The 18,462-nt window shown below is 37.6% G+C and overlaps 1 protein-coding gene across 5 annotated transcripts; it reads left to right on the top strand.

The window, feature by feature from the left end:
- The first annotated feature begins 786 nt into the window (after positions 1-786).
- LOC132633504 (uncharacterized) lies at positions 787-17,826 on the top strand. Of its 5 annotated transcripts, none has more exons than XM_060349975.1 (9): positions 789-1,336; positions 3,384-3,490; positions 4,052-4,120; positions 4,259-4,374; positions 4,532-4,586; positions 16,144-16,264; positions 16,372-16,419; positions 16,526-16,620; positions 17,507-17,826. In XM_060349975.1, exons 1-9 carry the CDS (start codon positions 1,258-1,260, stop codon positions 17,606-17,608), a joined length of 792 nt encoding a protein of 263 aa, XP_060205958.1. In that variant the 5' UTR covers positions 789-1,257; the 3' UTR covers positions 17,609-17,826. The 5 variants fall into 5 exon arrangements, with proteins under 5 accessions (XP_060205982.1, XP_060205958.1, XP_060205990.1 ...); XM_060349992.1 differs by lacking the exon at positions 789-1,336 and adding an exon at positions 1,371-1,518; XM_060349982.1 differs by lacking the exon at positions 789-1,336 and adding an exon at positions 1,543-1,744.
- Positions 17,827-18,462: the final 636 nt, after the last annotated feature.

Raw genomic sequence — 18,462 nt, 5'->3', positions numbered from 1 at the left:
AAAAGACTATAACGACCAAACAGGTCGTTACATGAGGTGGCTGGCCGCCAGCTACCATGGCTATCCAAGGTTTTCCAGTTTAGTTTAGGGTTAGGGTTTGTTTCTAGGTAGAGAGCGTTTTTGAAATGCATCAATCTATTTCACACAAAGAATAAAGTTAAATTATTTGATTTGATATAATAATTGCACGTATTTACCCATTTCTCCTAGGGGTGAGCATGGTACGGTATTTGAAATTCGGTGCTGTAATTTCGGTTTTCGATTTCTAAAAATACTATGTCATTACCATACCAAATTAATTCAGTATGGTTCGGTATTTTGAAGTTTGGTTTTGGTATTTTGCGATACGGTAAATCGGTAACCATAGTTTTTTCGACTTCGATTTACATATAATCATATCGTATAGAATTATGGCTTCGCTTATTCAAGAAACGTCTCAATTATATCAGACTAACACCTCACACATGTAAATTTCAAGAGATAGTACAAGCTATCCCTTTAGTAAATCAATTACACAAAAAAGATATTTCAATCAAGATAGAGTAGTCAAAATTCTAACATCTAAACAATTAGTTTCATACTAATACTAGTTTATATATTTGTTAGTTTAATAATATATATGAATTGTATATGTAATTATATATTTCGGTATGATATTTAGTATTTCGATATTTTCTTTATAAATACCGAATATCAAATTAAAACGCATATCAAATACCATAATATTGTATAAAATATTTTAATTTCGGTATGATAATATCTATCTACCATACGATGCCCTGCCTTACCATACGATGCCCTGCCTGACCGCCCTAATTTCTCCCGCTCCCCAATAGCGGACAAGGACACCAAAACTCAACAAACTCCTTACATCCCCACCCACCGACTTCGCTACCCCCACGACCTCACTCATTTTCCGTGATTACTTTTTCCACTTTCTATGATCTAATCTAATAATAAGACTAGAAACGAAAATTTCGTAGCAAGAATCTCTCGAAATACACACACACCAACTGTATCTACTAGCTGTCCATAAATAAAAACTTTCTTTTGGGGCAGATATTTCTTCCATGGCTTTGTAGCAGATCTTGCGGCTTCAATGAAGGAATCTTCAAAATAACCGTTCAAGAAATCTATTTCGCTATCCAAATTTTCCACATTTTTTTTACAGTTCCAAAATAACCTTTCAACTGTCTTCATTGGAGATTTAGTGTTCGCATTGAATTTTGCGTTCAATTTTTTTTTTGGGTAATAAAAATGGAGGATAGAGGAGAATCATTCGTGGCAGTGAGGATATCTCAAGGGAATAGTACTACTACTTGCCATTCTACTTCTGGTATTTTCCTTTTTTAATATCTTACTTTATAGTAACGAAAACATTTGTTATTTTTATACCTCTCTTTCTCTCTCTACTTTTTTTTTCTTTTTTCTTTTTCCCTTACTGCTTTATCTTTATTTGAGTTTATATCTGTGGATTGAAATTAGGTTTACTCATGCCTACTTGCGTTGAGTTTTGTGGTCAGTTTGCATCCAATTTTTCCGCAATTTTTTCTTTTGTGCCCTAGCTTTTTGATGAGTATTATATTTTATATCTATATATAGAGCAGGAAGATGCATGTAAAAATTTGTGATCGGTTAATTTCATACACATACACTGAAACAGCTTATTAATTTGTTTATGTAATTGAGTCATTTATTCAGTAAAATTGCGGAATGGTATTGATCCAACCGAATATTTGTTCAGGTAGTAGAGCATTGTCTCGCTCGCGTATCCTTCCTCACTAGTAGTCGTAGCATTATCTTGTAGTTTCTTGTCCTTCGATTGCTGTTACTATCTGCTACTTCTTGTACGTATTATTTTCTTGTAGTTATTATTCCGCATGTTATGTCATGCTTTCTGATGTATTTTGCCATGGCTTCTTCATTTCAGCGACTTTCTTTTCCGAACTCCTTTGAACTGTTTTTTCTCGAGCCGGGGGTCTACCGGAAATAGCCTCTCTACCTCCCAAGATAGGGGTAAGGTCTGCATACATGCTACTCTCCCCAGACCCCACTTTGTGGGATTACATTGGGTGTGTTGTTGTTGTTGTTCTAGTGGAGAAGAATGGCAGTAGATAAATATCTAGAGGATCAATATGCCTATAGAGCCGTCTATTTGACTGTTCTTGAAGGACGACAAGAAACTTTAACTAACATCATATGGAAATTGTGGTGCATGATCTGACCACGGTTATTTCATGGTTTCAGTTTGTAGGTTAAAATGAATGCTGGCTGTTGACCTTTCATATAGGGAAATGTGTGATGAGTAGCTTTAACGACTCTAACGATCACTGATAGTTTTAGAGTGGACAGAACACTAGAAAGGAGTGGTTAAGAATGTACTAGGTCATTTATGTTAACTTTTGGGAGTGGTATTGGCTGCATATTTAATACCATGATTAGTTAACCAAACTGTTCATCTGAGGGTTGCAATTTTTCAGATTGTGATTGAGCTGCTCTTTTAAATTCCATGACCAGGTAATTTAAACTGTCGGGACATTGCTGGTTTTTTTACAAAAAGAAAATTCCTCTTTCTTTGACGAATTTACATTACATAATCGAATCTTATTTTTGGTTTCAAATGGGCATTGTTTTTTGATAAACAATTGTAAAAGGCAATTTTCTGGTAGAGTAGTGTGATATTGGTTCTTGTTTGTTCTCCATGTAAGTTCAAAACGATTTTTTTTCTTGTTTTTTTAATGAAGGTTAGTTCATGAATGTTAAGACACCTGAATGGTATTCTTATGCTGAACATTCCCTGCTGTTTTTGTTACATTTGTAATAGCACTCTCTCGGTGCTTATATCTCATCATCGATATAATTTCCTTGGTTAAACAACGAAAAAGGAAAAAAGTATACTCATGTTTCCACTTCTCAATGACCAACTTTGGCAGGTAGGATTTCTCCTATCTAGCTGAGTAGTGTAGGTCATGATATTTGTTCTGTAACACTAGTCAGCTTTTGTGTTGGTACCCACACATGTACCATGTTTGTGATTGAGTTATGATATTATCCTGATCACACAATTGGACCTTGTCATAGTTTCTGAATCGATGCATTCTTGATACTTCGTCCGTAGTTACAAAACTTTGTTCATATGATGTAGAGTTGTCTTCCCTATGTGTCAATAAAGATACAGTTCAATTCCTTCTCCCACAAAAAGAAAATAAAAAAATAAAAAAATAAAGGGTGCACTTCTCTTCTTAACAATTAAAAAGAGGATGCACATCTCTTGTTGTGCCTAAATCTAATTTTGCTCCATCTTTATATACAATGAAGCCTGTTGTTATTGAAAACTCGACCTCTCATTTTCTTTAGATCATCTTTTCTTTCTGTTTCTGCAGAGGTTGTGGCAGGATCAACAGCATGGCTTGGCAGAGGCCTTTCATGCGTTTGTGCCCAGGGAACAGATATTGATGGTCGTCCATCATTTGATCTGACACCAGCCGAGGTAATATTCTAGTGCATGTTATTTGAAGCGCAAGCTTCCTGCTAGGTAAATTATAGGAGTGTCATAAAACACGATGTAGTATTATGTTCTTTTGATCCTCTTTTATTGTAAGTTTGTATTCTGGATAGGATTTCTTTGTGGTACTGCCAATATGCTATACAAATTTGTTTTGCGATTCTGATTGTTTTCTCCAAGATTTTACACTTCACAGTTCCTACAAATGGGGAAGATGCTGAGTGTTGCGAGTGGTAGTGAATTTTATTTGGTTTCTTAGTCATTCGGCAAATTGAGCTCATGTTGACATTCACATATGCTTTTAACTCTCTTTTAAACTGTGGCAAGTCTCAGGCATGAAAGTCTTTTGTCTAACTTTTTACGCTTTCCCTTCTTCTTTGCAATACCTAGATAGCCAGTTGATAGTTCTGATGAGATTGCCAATATAGCTTTCTATTTTCAATTTCCCACTTGTGTCAGCTTATCCCGTTTTGTTCTTAGAGAATATGTTATTCAGAATGTTAAGCTCCTCACAGATGTCTTCTCTTCCCACTTTGTTAATGTCAGGAGGAATGCTTGCAAAGACTACAAAACCGTATAGATGTTGCATATGATAGTTCAATTCCTGAACATCAGGTGTCCTCTATTTGAAGACGTCTTAGCTATTTCCCAATGAACTTATGAGATAACATCTTTAAGGATTTTAAACATTCCATTAAGGTTAAAATCTACATTCTTACTGTTCATCTTTCTCTCTCTCTCTTTTACCAACAGGAAGCTTTACGAGCATTGTGGAAAACTGCCTTCCCTGTGGAAGAACTCCATGGTTTAATATCTGAGCAGTGGAAGGAAATGGGTTGGCAAGGGAAGGATCCATCTACTGACTTTAGGTACATCAGCATCTTCTCTCTCCCCCTGCTCATGGCATCCGAAAATAAGAAAGCACTAATGGTTGAGCTTATCTAATCTCGATTTTCTGAGTTCTTCTGCCCTTTCTGGTCCTTCCACTCTTGTTTAACCACTGACATGTTTGATTGATTTTGATAGGGGTGCCGGATTCGTATCACTGGAGAACTTGTTATATTTTGCGCGAAATTTCCCGGTACGTCCTCTTTCTTACTTCTCTTTATGGAGAAGGGAGATAGTGACATGTAAACCTTTTATGCCAATAATGAAAAGCTAATCTTTAGTATCAACATGTGCTGTGATTTGGTAATCATTTGGAGACCTAACATATATGTTTCTTCTTAAACTGGTCTTTATGACTCTGTCTCCTGAGATTGTAGTTATTATTCAGATTTTTGTGTTACATCTGTATGTTCCACAGTTTCTTATGCCCCTCTTTCATGCAATTGTCAAAGTATGATTCTATTTGATTCCTGAACCGTTATAAACATCATAGTGGTTGGGAGGGTGTCGGTTGATGGGCTTCTTAGAGGATGGTTCAATTCCTCTCTGCTATTCCTTGCTACTCTCAAACAGAAAAGTTCAGCAGGCACCCTTTTGTTTTCTTTGTGATACCATAGCTTTAAGTGTTTCTATCAGTAATTTTATCTAAAGATACTTGGGGATACTTGAGAATGAAGACGGGATAAAAAGGTAGATATCTTTTTTCCTTTCCAGTTTTTTTGGGATAAATAGGTAGATTGGTGTAGGAGAGATCCTTGGAGCAACGGTAAAGTTGTCTCCGTGTGACCTATAGTCCGTGCTGTGGAATCAACTACTGCTGCTTGCGTCAGGGTAGGCTGCCTGCATCACACCCCCTTGGGGTGAGGCTCTTCCCCGGACCTTGAGTGAATGCGGAATACTTTAGTCACCGAGCTGCCCTTTTTATGTAGATTGTTGTAGATCTCAGTTGACCATGAAGAAAGAGAAAATGCTGTATCATTCACATCGTTATTTCAACTGACTTGTATAATCAAACAAATTTGTTCGATAGACTGTAGAGTATGAAGCTGTTAACTGACATGTCAGATCTATTTTGATGAGCATTTTGGACCTATTTAGGCTACAAAATCAACAGAACCGTAAAAGTCTGTGGAGCAAGTTCTGTGACATCTAGTGTTTTTGAGAAGTGTACAAGTGACACGGGTCCTCTGTGGTTAAAGCGAGAATGAAGCGCTCGCTTCATTAAAGTGCAATTTAAAACAATACCTAAATAAACCTTGCACATATTAATAAATAACTGAATAATAAACTCGACAAAAGTAATATATATATATATATATATATATTACTTTTGTCGAGTTTATTATTTGGCCTGGTGGTAATTGGCTTGAGCCTTGGGGTTTGCTCCCTTTCAAGGTCTCAAGTTCGAAACCCACTGGGTGCAAACAATTTCTGAGGGCCATCGGACTGGGGTAAAACCCTGAATTACCCGTGGTGCACTTGCGGGAATCTCCTTGCCGAGGGCCTGTGCACCCCCGGGATTAGTCAGGTCTCAAAGAGACCCGGACACCCGGTGCTTAATAAAAAATAAAAAATAAATATATATATATATATATATATATATATATATATATATATATATATATATATATATATATATAAGCAAATCAATTTATAAAAAACAGAGACGAAAAAGAAAAGCTGAAGAAGATTACCCAATTGAATACATAACAAACTAAATAAGATTACCCAATTAAATTGATAGGTTCCTTACAATTGAATTACCAAATTGGTAAATGAATTGAGAACCTAAAGATCAACTTGTTCTTGAACAGTTACTCAAGAGCTCAACTGAACTCGAATGGAATAGAAGAATGCAAGGGATTTCTTATTGATCTTGACAATTTTCTAGATAGCTATTACAAATGAGGATTGTAGATATTTAATGGCACAATTCAACCCAAATGCTAACTTCCAGAACTAACTTCTGGTAACAGTCTGTTAACAGCAAATGGGACCACATGCGTGTCACGTGCCAAACTAACTCAGTCCTAATCAGCTAACTAATGTGATTAACTGCTAATCAACTAACTAATTGAACTGAAATATGGAAATTAAAGGAACAACTAATTAGGATCGTATCAACTACTCCCCCTATCAAACATCCTTGACCTCAAGGATCAAATGTAGGAAACTGGGCTTTGATGGCATTGTAATCTTCCCAGGTGCTGTGGGTGGATCTTTGAGTCAGGAGGAGGGTCCAAAGTGTATGCAACAGCTCCCACCTTGGCTAGAATCTTGAATGGGCCAAAGAACTTAGCTGAGAGCTTGTGAAAAGCATGATCTCTTACGGAATTCTGTCTATAGGGCTGTAGTTTTACATATACCCAATCTCCAATAGAGTAGGATCTGTCTGTCCTCTCCTTATCAGCTAGTGCTTTCATCCTAGCTTGAGCTTTGGCTAGATTAAGTTTGAGAGCTCTCAAGGTTGCCTCTCTAACCAAAAGACTCCTATCAACTGCATCAATCTGAGAGTCAAAAGCCGTGTAAGGCAGTAGGGGTGGTGGTTTTTGACCATAAACAGCTTCATATGGTGTCATTTTGATGGAAGAATGGAATGATGTGTTGTACCACCATTCAGCTAATGCCAACCACTGGGGCCAATCCTTGGTTTTATCAAAGTTCATGCATCTCAAGTAACTCTCCAAACACCTGTTGACAACCTCAGTTTTTCCATCTGTTTGGGTGATATGATGTAGAAGTGAGTGACACTTTCTGCAATGTAAACAGCTCCTTCCAAAATCTGCTAGTAAAAACAACATCTCTATCAGACACAATGGTTCTAGGCGTTCCATGAAGTCTGAAAACATGATCCATGAAAACTTGAGCCACATCCAAAGCTGTATAGGGGTGTTTGAGGGACATGAGGTGGGCTGCTTTGCTCAGTCTGTCCACCACAACAAAAATCACTGATTTGTTAGCAACTCTAGGCAACCCCTCAATGAAATCCATAGAGATATCCTGGCACACACCAACAGGAATTGGAAGTGGTTGCAACAATGCAGGATATGCCACATTCTCCCCTTTACATTTCTGACACACCTCACATTGCCTCACAAAAGAGTAGACATCTTGCTTCATTTTCTTCCAATACAGATCCTGTTTCAGCCTTTGCAAAGTGGCTTTGATTCCTGAATGACCTCCCACAGAGCTACAATGATAGAATGACATTAATTCCTGCTTAAGAGCAGGATTAGCACCCACCATGAGTTTACCCTTCCTACTGAGAATTCCAGCCTGATACTTATAGTAAGGTTTGTGAGTGCCCATAGATTGAATAGTTTGGATCAACTTCTGAAGTTGAGGGTCATGAATCCAGGAGTCCTTGAATTGCTCCATGAGATAAGTCTGTAAGCCAGAAATGCTACATAGTTGAATACGCTCCTCCTTTCTAGATAAAGCATCTGCAACAACATTGTCCTTCCCCTTCTTGTTTGCAATGGAATAGTTATAGCTAAGCAATTTGACCAACCATTTCTGTTGGCTGGGGGTGGTGATTCTTTGCTCTAAAGGGAACTTTAGACTTTGGTGATCAGTCTTGACAACAAAGTGTCTCCCAAGAAGATATGGTCTCCATCTTTGGACAGCAGTGACAAGAGCTAGCAATTCCCTTTCATAGACAGATAAAGCTTTGTTTTTCTCACATAACCCTTGGCTGAAGAAAGCAAGGGGTCTGTTATCTTGAGCCAATACTGCCCCAATACCACCTCCAGATGCATCAGTCTCCACCACAAAGGAAGGGCAAGCACAAGAGCATAAGTTATAGTTAATTTCGGTGCTTCAAAAGCATCAGTTGCTTCATTGGTCCAAGAGAAAATGTTCTTCTTCAGTAGGTCATGTAGTGGTCTAGCAATGATCCCATACCACACCCGATGAATCTTCTATAATAGCCTGCCAAGCCTAGGAAACCTCTCAGACTTTTAATAGTAGCAGGATGAGGCCAATTTAGAACAGATTCAACCTTTTGCTGATCCATTGCTACTCCTTGATCAGAGATCACATGACCAAGGTAATCAATCTGTTGCACACCAAAAGCACACTTGCTTTTCCTGACAAACAAGACATGAGACCTTAGAATCCCAAATGTAGTTTTGAGATGAGCTAAGTGGTCAGACCAGCTAGAACTGTAAATTAGGATGTTATCAAAAGATACCAAGATGAATTTTCTCAGTTGGTCATGGAAGATCTGATTCATTAAACTCTGAAAAGTAGATGGGGCATTTGTCAATCCAGATGGCATCACTAGGAATTCATAGTGACCATGGTGGGTTCTAAATGCAGTTTTTGGAATATCAGGTTCAAACATCCTGATTTGGTGATATCCTGATCTTAGATCCAACTTAGAAAAGTATTTGGCCCTATCAATTCATCCAACAATTCTTCAATCACAGGGATAGGAAATTTGTCCTTAACTGTGTTGTGGTTTAGTTCCCTATAGTCTACACATAATCTCCAGGATCCATCTTTTTTCATCACCATGACAATAGGAGAAGAGTTAGGACTGGTGCTATTTCTTATTACCCCACTGCTAAGCATCTCATTTACCATTTTTTCAATCTCATCTTTCTGAATAGTTGGATATCTGTATGGTCTGATGTTGATTGGAGAAGTGCCCTCTTTCAAGATGATCTTGTGATCATGTAATCTGGATGGGGGCAGTTCAGTAGGAACCTCAAATAGATCCTTATAGTTTTCTAGTATCATCTGCAACTCCTCATCCTCCTGTTGGCTTTCTGAAGCTTCTATAGAGAACAAACTAGCTCCCACATCAGCATTCTCATGCATCAATACTCCCACAGAAACCATGCATAACTCAGCTGGTTTTGCTAACAATATCTCCATACTAGTTTGCTGAATCAACTTAGATTTGGGTGGTTGCATGCCTCTTAAAGAGATTTTATGCCCCATTATATTGAATTCCATCTTTAACTTTTTGAAGTTCCACATGATGTCCCCTAGAGTGATCAGCCATTGGATGCCAAGAACCATTTTGCACCCTCCAATAGGCAGAACTAACATATCTGAATCAAACACAACACCTTGCATCCTCCATGTCAAGTTCTTGCAAACATAGTTGCTTTGAACCTTTTTACCATCAGCTACAGTTACTCCAAAAGGGCAAATAGCAGTCATCAAGCAACCTAACTTCTTAGCTGTGTTTAAATCCAATAAGTTGTGAGTGCTTCCTGTATCAATTAGAACATGGACAGCTTTACCCATCACAGAAGCTGTCACTCTCATGGTCCTAAAGTCATGAATTCCATTCATAGCATGCACAGAGACATGTGGTAGAATAGATCCTTCCTCATCAGTTTCTAGTCCTTGTCCAATCATAGACAAGAATGCAGCAGGATCTAGTGCAATATCTTCAGGCTCCTCAATAAGCTCCTCTCCTTCACCCACCTCCATAAAGAACAACTGTCTTCTCTTCTTACGTACATGACCAAATGAGTATTTTTCATCACAATTAAAGCATAGTCCTTGCTTCCTCGTCTCATCCATTTCAGCAGGGGTGAGCATCTTAACATTCCTTAGGTTGGGTTTTGGGGGTTAGAGTTTGGTGGTGGTTTGGAGAACAAAGATGAGGGTCTGGGGTTTTGACTGGTGGGTTGGGAAAATGAAATTTTTTGTCTAGGAGGTAATGGAGATGAAAAGTTTTGGAATCTTGAATTGTTTCTTGGGTTAGGTATGACAGTTGGTTCTAAAAAGACTTGTTTCTGTACTTCTAAAGTTTCTTCTTGAATTCTAGCTAAACTGATTGGTATAGCTTAAGTTCTAGGCCCTAACATCTTAACAGTAAGTCCAATTTCTGGTTTTAATCCCTCACAATGCAGCTAACAACATATTCTTCAGATAAATCGACTCTGGTAAGCAACTCATCAAACAGATCTACATAATCTTGAACAGAAGTTACCTGTCTAAGTTCCTTAAAATCACCCATTGGATCTTCAAACAATTCTGAACCAAATCTTGCATACAGATATCTCACATATTCACCCCAACGAGGCCAGTCTCTAGTCAATCTTTGTTTCATGAAAGATTGATGCCATTGAAGTGTCTTGCCTTCCAGCTTGCAAGAAGCTAGTTTAACCTTGGATTCTTCAGGTGTTTCATCAACATCAAAGAATTGCTCTGCCTTTTAAAGCCAATCCTTCAAAGCATATCCATCAAACTTTGGAAATTCGACTTGGTAACCCCTAGTAGGCAACTGATATTCCTCATTCCTTTGACATGCACGAGTTGGAGCTACATTCTCCTCTAAATCCACCATCTGAGGACCGAATCCATTTGCAACACTGTTCCCATTGTTAGTATTTGTATCAGTGTTCAATGTTGTTCAATATCCTCTTAATTTCCTCCATAGCTTGTGCTACTCGACCATCTACTGCACCACGAATCTCAGTCACAGAATTCACCGCACTCTCGAGTGAACCTTTGAGAGCATCAACCTCCTTACGCAGCTCTTGCATCCTCGTGTTGTGGTCTCCCATTGGGTCAGAGAATCAGAGCTCTGATACCACTGATAGGTTCCTTACAATTACCAAATTGGAAAATGAATTGAGAACCTAAAGAACAACTTGTTCTTGAACAGTTACTCAAGAGCTCAACTGAACTCGAATGGAATAGAAAAATGCAAGGGATTTCTTATTGATCTTGACAATTTTCTAGATAGCTATTACAAGTGAGGATTGTAGGTATTTAATGGCACAATTCAACCCAAATGCTAACTTCCAGAAGTTAGTTATGGTAACAGTCTGTTAACAGCAAATGGGATCACGTGCGTGTCACGTGCCTAACTAATGTGATTAACTGCTAATCAACTAACTAATTGAACTGAAAAATGGAAACTAAAGGAACAACTGATTAGGGTCGTCTGATAGGTTCCTTACAATTGAATTACCAAATTGGAAAATGAATTGCGAACCTAAAGAACAACTTGTTCTTGAACAGTTACTCAAGAGCTCAACTGAACTTGAATGGAATAGAAGAATGCAAGGGATTTCTTATTGATCTTCCAAAAGAATGCAAGGGATTTCTTATTGATCTTCACAATTTTCTAGATAGCTATTACAAATGAGGATTGTAGGTATTTAATGGCACAATTCAACCCAAATGCTAATTTCCAGAAGTTAGTTATAGTAACAGTCTGTTAACAGCAAATGGAACCACGTGCGTGTCACGGGCCCACGTGCATGTCACGGGCCCACGTGCGTGTCACGTGCCCAACTAAGTCAGTCCTAATCATTTAACTAATGTGATTAACTGCTAATCAACTAACTAATTGAACTGAAAAATGGAAATTAAAGGAACAACTGATTAGGATTGTCTGATAGGTTCATTACAATTGAATTACCAAATTGGAAAATGAATTGCGAACCTAAAGAACAACTTGTTCTTGAACAGTTACTCAAGAGCTCAACTGAACTCGAATGGAATAGAAGAATGCAAGGGATTTCTCATTGATCTTCACAATTTTCTTGATAGCTATTACAAATGAGGATTGTAGGTATTTAATGGCAAAATTCAACTCAAATGTTAACTTCCAGAAGTTAGTTATAACTAACTTCTGGTAACAGTCTGTTAACAGCAAATGGGACCACGTGCGTGTCACGTGCCCAACTCACTTAGTCCTAATCAGCTAACTAATGTAATTAACTGCTAATCAACTAACTAATTAACTGAAAAATGGAAATTAAAGGAACAACTAATTAGGATCGTATCATAAATAAATTAACAAACTGAGAAAGACAAAGAAGAAAGAAAGCAGAAGCAACAAAACAATTTATAAAAAACAGAGAAGGAAAAAAAGCTTAAGAAGATTACAGAAGCAGCGAAAAAATAAAGGAAAAGCAGAAAAGAAAAAAAAGAAGCCCAGTAGAAGCAATGGCAAAATAAAAGAAAAGCAGCAAAAAAGAAGAAGTGGTAGTGCAAAGAAGACGCAATGAAATAAAGAAGAAGAAAATTTCCTGAATTTTCAAAAAGTAGCAGTTGCAGATTTCGAAGGATCCTAGTCGCTGAGAGAGAAAGAAGAAATGACCTAGCAACTCTAGTATCTTTTTCTAATACAAGTCCCTACCTATCCTTTTTTTGCTAAAAAGTCACCTTTAATATAAACAATGAAGAAGCAACCGCTTCCTCACCTCAGAAGCGATTGCTTAAGTCAAACGCTTTGCCTCACCCTCAATAAGCCTTGATCCTTCGCCTCGCTTCGCTTCATCACTCAAAGGGATGAAGCGGGCACTTTTCACAACACTGGTGCCATCCTAAACTTTTACAATTTCAAACAAAGTATATTTCATTAAATTAACTCATATATTTGAGGCCCTGGAGATTTAGCATAATATATAAAGGCTCGAAAAGATAACAATAGACTCTTAAGGTTGGCCTAGTGGTCAATGAAGTGGGTTGAGTTGAGGACCTGAGCTCTCAGGTTCAAATCCCAGCGGTGGTAAAAATACTAGGTGATTTTTTTCGATTAGCCCAAGTTACCCGGCACCTGTGTTGGTGGGAGGTAGCAAATACCTCGTGAATTTGTCGAGGTGCACGCAAGCTATGTTGCTCGGAGTTTGGTGCGGGTATTCGATTCGGGTGCAAATCTAGAGGTTGGATTCTTCATCACATAAATTTTAGGATTGGGGCAGGGATCAATCTGAGTGCGCCTACAGGTGCTGGGATATAGCCAATAATGTATATTACAACATATAGAGTATATATTGCGATTAGAGTTTCAAAAAAGAAAAAAAGTGTATATATTGCGATTAGTTAAAGTCATTGAACTAAAACTAATAAAACTTCATTCTTTATAAACACCAATATTTTATTCTTATCTCGCATAATAGAAAAGCATTTTCATACTTTATATCTAAGCTGCTCATACTCGGGTGCGGGTATCCGATACGGGTACCCATCCAAGTGTCGGATTCGGCAAAATTAAAATTTAAGAGTCGGGGGTGCAAATCCAGGTATGGATACGGATGCTGGGATTCAGCTAAGAAAATTCAAATTATAAAAATAGAGCTATAAAGATATTCTAAATTTTTAGAGATAATCTATGAAAACTTACATGTATATTGTAGAATACAATTTTTCATTCTCCAAGATGCGCATTCCATTTCCCATGTCTTAAATCTGTTTTATCTTTTATTTTGAGAAATCAAAATCTGAGTTTGCCCCCTAATTTTGTCCATAGATTGAGGTCAAAGTATCCGAAGTTGGTTGACCAAATCCGAAATGTATCCCGCACCCGCACCCGTCCCAGTCTCGTGTCGAGACAGGTTCAGCATCAAAACTGAATAGTCTGCGCAACTTAGCTTTATGTAACTCTATATATATTACATAAACCCAAAAATCAAACCAAATATCAATCTATACTTCTCGGTCATAGGATGTGGTCGAAGTACCCAAGGTAAGTTGACCAAATCCAGTATGGATCCCACATCCACACTGATGTCGTGTTGACACGGTTGCGACGGGGATTTTGAAGAGTCCAAGAAACATAACGTGCAAGCTACCCTAGGCACCACGTTTTTAAAAAAAATACTAAGGTTGGAAGATTTTAGTGTGGATGGATATAGCGACGCATGTAATATATTGAACGAGAAAAAGATAAATCCTGGAGATGTACATATATTTTCCATTTCCAATAAAGTTTCAAGGTCTCAAGTTCGAAACCCACTGGGTGCAAACAATTTCTGAGAGCCATCGGACTGGGGTAAAACCCTGAATTACCCGTGGTGCACTTGCGGGAAACTCCTTGCCGAGGGCCTGTGCACCCCCGGGATTAGTCGGGGCTCAAAGAGACCCGGACACCCGGTGCTTAATCAAAAAAAAAATATGCTCGATGGTAAATTACAGCGGACAATTAGAATGCATGAATTAGGCCACATCAAGATATTACATATTCATCTGATGTTCTAGAACGAAAATGCCTGTAGCTCAGTGGAAAGATGCTTCAGTGGAAAGAGCATCTGTTTCCTAGGTAGAAAGTCGTAGGTTTGACCCCCTACCTCGCGCGATAATGATTCCCCACAAAAGTAGGAGTAAGGTCTGCATGCACTCCACCCTCCCCAGACCCCGCCTGTGGGACTATACTGGGTATGTTGTTGTCGTGGTGTCCGGGCCAGCTTGCGTGCACCTAGACTAATTCAACGGGATACCTCCCAGCTCCCACCAACAATGGTTACCAGGTAACTCTGTCCACCAAGGCTAGGGCAAATAGGAAAAAAGCACCTAGTGTTTTGTCTCTGTTGGGATTTAAACCTGAGACCCCTTTGGGTGCAATCAGAAAGCATTTCCTTTATTCTACCACATGAATGAAATATAAGACAATCTTGTGTGTAATCAAGCTCTCCGCTAAACTCAAAACAAAAGGCATTATCCACTTTGTTTACCTGATTTTAGAAAGTCTGTCTTGTCGCTATTGGTATTAACCCTACCTCAAAAAGTTGCCTTGACTTTGCTAAAAGTTAGAGAAAAATTGTTACATCATAATATTGGTTATGGTCCCACGAGTATTTTTTTCATTAGATGTTTCTGTTACTATTTGCCGACAATTCTATGTTATAAAATTAATTAGCTCACTAGAAAATGTAATTCATGTTTTTTCACATATTTCTTACTCTGACCAAAATACTTGGCCTGCAATTTTCCTTTGGGCCATTGCAACATACTTGTTCTCATTCCCTTCCTTGGGATAATTTTCCTATTACAAAATTTTTGATGCATAAACTGATACTTTTTTTTTCCTTCTTATAAGTAATACTAATATTTAAACTAACCATTTTATCGCATATTTCCTATTCTGACCAAAATACTTGGCCTGCTTTTTTGCTTTTGGCCATTGCAAAATACTGGTTCTCATTCCCTTCCTTGGGATAATTTTCCTATTACAAAAAATTTTGATGCGTAAACTGATACACTTTTTTTCTTCTCATAAGTGCTAGTCGGTGATACTAATATTAATACTGTCTTAATATCTACGTGATGTCTTTTCAACTAACCATTTTACTCTTTCACAATTTGAAGACTTCTCTATGTAATTCTAACTTAATTATTTATTAAAAAATTCACTTTATTAGTCAAATAAATCATCTAGCTTTGACACAGAAGTGTAAACTTTTTTGTTAAACATCAAAGTTGTTCCTTTTTTTAGTGGATGGCTATTGACTTAGTTGATGTTTATTGAGTTACACCATGGCATGATACAAATGAAGCCTACTTTGTAGGTTAAGTAATGAATTTCACCATTTCATGTGTTGAAATAGTTTCCACTTGGGTGACACTGGGTATGTGGGAGATTCAACATTTTATGCTAAATCTATGGTCGTTCTGCAATTTTACCATAAGACAAAAAGGAGGCTTTCTTGTTTTTAAAAATTGTATACGAAGCAGAAAAGTAGCTGTCTTGTAGTCTACTTTGACATAATTCAATGCCCTAATATTGAGCTTGCACGTAGCAAGTCATTCTAGTGTAGAGTTGTATCTGAAGCATGTAATGTTTATACTGATGAATGAAACAATTTCCTTGCTCCATTTTGTTCAAAAAGAAAGAAAGAAATGTGCAAAACCATGTAATCAAGTGTACACTTAATTATGAACAGCGTTTCTATGCTGTAGCCAAATTCAAGCAGTAACGTGCTAGGTCCATAATTCATACTCTTCTTCTTCCTAATTTATTTTGATAAGCTTCTTCTCCCTTATTTTATTTGCAGAAATCGTTCCAGGATCTTCTTCAAAAGCAGGAAGGTGATAGGGCATTGTGGGAATACCCATTTGCTGTTGCTGGTGTCAACATCACATTTATGCTTATCCAGATGCTTGATCTAGAAGCTTGTATGTGTTCCTTCTATGCCCTTCTTTACAGCGAAATGTTGAAACTCTTTAGACAAATCTAAGTCTAGGAGATTTTGTGTTGATTCATTTATCTAAATACTCTGCAGTAAAACCAAGGAATCTGGTGGGAGCAACTTTTTTGAAGTTTCTTGCAGGTAAATTGTTTGACCGTGGTCTGAAAATCTGCTTCCTCAAGTATTGTCCCCTTAGTGCTTCTGCATTTTGGCATTCTCTTCTAAGCATGTCTTTTGCCTTGTACAGAAAATGAATCAGCATTTGATCTGCTATATTGTATCACGTTTAAGCTGATGGATCATCTGTGGCTTGCCATGCACGCGTCATATATGGACTTCAATGTATGTGCGTTAAAAGTTTTATGAAGTTATATGTGCATTTAAATTAGCGAGATTTAGTTGAGGATATGGAAGTTCATTTTGTTCCTGTTAAGAGTCCCACATTGGATATGAGATGGGTAATTGGTCTCCTAATTCAATTAGAAGTTCCCATGCCTTTTCCATTTTATATGCTTCTAAAAAAGTTTCAGTTTGGCTACAACAGTCGTAACAACAAGGGAATTTGTTGTAGTATCCTTGGCCGCATGGTGTCGGAACCAGTTTTGCTTTCTACTAGTAGCTTGAAGTTATGGGTTAAGAATGGCTCGTGGAGTTATTGGTAGTTTATATGCTTTTTATAGGTAGGATAAAATAATATTATTGATGTAAGTCGGCACTCAGCAAAAAGATAATTCTGGACAGGAGTACATCCAAAAGATTGGTATAATTCAATCATGGTTCGGCCTCTAACAAGTCAGCTTTAGCTATGTTGCTCCAAACTAAGCAATCTATCAATTATGTGTTAGATGTGTCTTTTTCTTGTTCACAAAAACTCTAGCATTTCTTTCTTCCCACAGAACCCACCAAATTGTCGCTGGAATTGAGTTTCAGTTTCATGTGATAATTTAGGCATGCCTTTCCGATGCCAGGCTAGCAAAAAATCCAGAGTAGTTCTTGGCGTGCACCTTTTTGTGTTCTGTATTCAAATACATTCTCAGTATCCTAATTATTTTTCAGTCCCAAAGTTTGATATTAGCATAGTGTTTTCTTGAGAATTTCTTCACATGCTATGGATGATTGGCATGATACAGACTGATGTTATCTTGAAAAGGACCTTTTCATAAATTATTTCTTCATGTGAACCAAGTGCCCTGCATTTCTGAAGTTAGATCTGTTACGTTTCATGCAGACAGTTATGAAGTCCACTCGTCGACAAATTGAAAGGGAGCTTTTGCAAGAAAACGTAACACGGTTGGAGGATTTGCCCTCATACAGACTTCTTAGTCAATAGTTATTGTAGCCCTGGCATCTTATATTTCTTTTTTAGTCATGAGATCTCAGCAAAAGGGAAAGATTTTCTTACCAGTTCTATGACATTTGTTGGTTTCTTACGAATTAGATGCTTTTTCATACCGTTGGTCTCTTCCTCTTTCACACTGAGGCGATTCTTAGAGGTGTTGACTGGAAATAATAGGTTTCTCCAGTGCATGATATAATTTGTTCTCCTGATGTTTCCGACTATAGATGGGCTGAGCTGCTAGCTATCTCGATACCCATGTCTCACTTAAATCAACTTTGAAGTTTCGCCTCTATAGGCTGTTTAAGGGGAGATGCTTAGACGCCTGTGAAAGCCAAGTGATTCTGGAGCAGGTATGAATCCACATTTGGCGTTGCAGCTGTTATACTATGAGTTTTTTCTCCCATTATTAACTGACTCTCAGTTCTCTCACAGCAATCAGCAAACATCCTATAAAAACAATACCATATCGTATCCCCTAACATGCCCACTCTATATGAAGTTACCATCCATTGTTCTCTTTCGCAACTCCACAGTGACTACCCATTAATTAATACGGCATAAGATGTAAAGCTATCTAAGGATTTTTTTTTATATATATAGAATTTGTCTTATTTCTGGCCATGCGCGTCTATTATTTTTCAAAGGTTTTTCTTTCCCTGTATGCATGTGAATCAAATCGTTTTTCAAATAGGACTTTAATTATGTATGGACTGATAGTGTAATTGAATATTTTTTAATCAATGTAATTTAAATGCTACAGTACGTTACTTATCACTTATTATAAGTTATTACAATGTTTATTAAATAATAACTACCTACAATTTATATTTTAAGCAACCTGGTCG

This window comes from Lycium barbarum, chromosome 1 (assembly GCF_019175385.1).
Source record: "Lycium barbarum isolate Lr01 chromosome 1, ASM1917538v2, whole genome shotgun sequence".
NCBI lineage: Eukaryota > Viridiplantae > Streptophyta > Magnoliopsida > Solanales > Solanaceae > Lycium > Lycium barbarum.
Note: the sequence above shows the minus strand (reverse complement) of the source record. Positions and strands in the feature narration are given on the sequence as shown.

Excerpts from the sequence above, each read along its gene's own strand:
- LOC132633504 (XM_060349975.1), top strand. The coding sequence starts at position 1,258 with ATGGAGGATAGAGGAGAATCATTCGTGGCAGTGAGGATATCTCAAGGG. Across the intron at positions 4,375-4,531 it reads GATCCATCTACTGACTTTAG|GGGTGCCGGATTCGTATCAC; the intron begins GTACATCAGCAT and ends TGATTTTGATAG. Across the intron at positions 16,265-16,371 it reads GATGCTTGATCTAGAAGCTT|TAAAACCAAGGAATCTGGTG; the intron begins GTATGTGTTCCT and ends AATACTCTGCAG.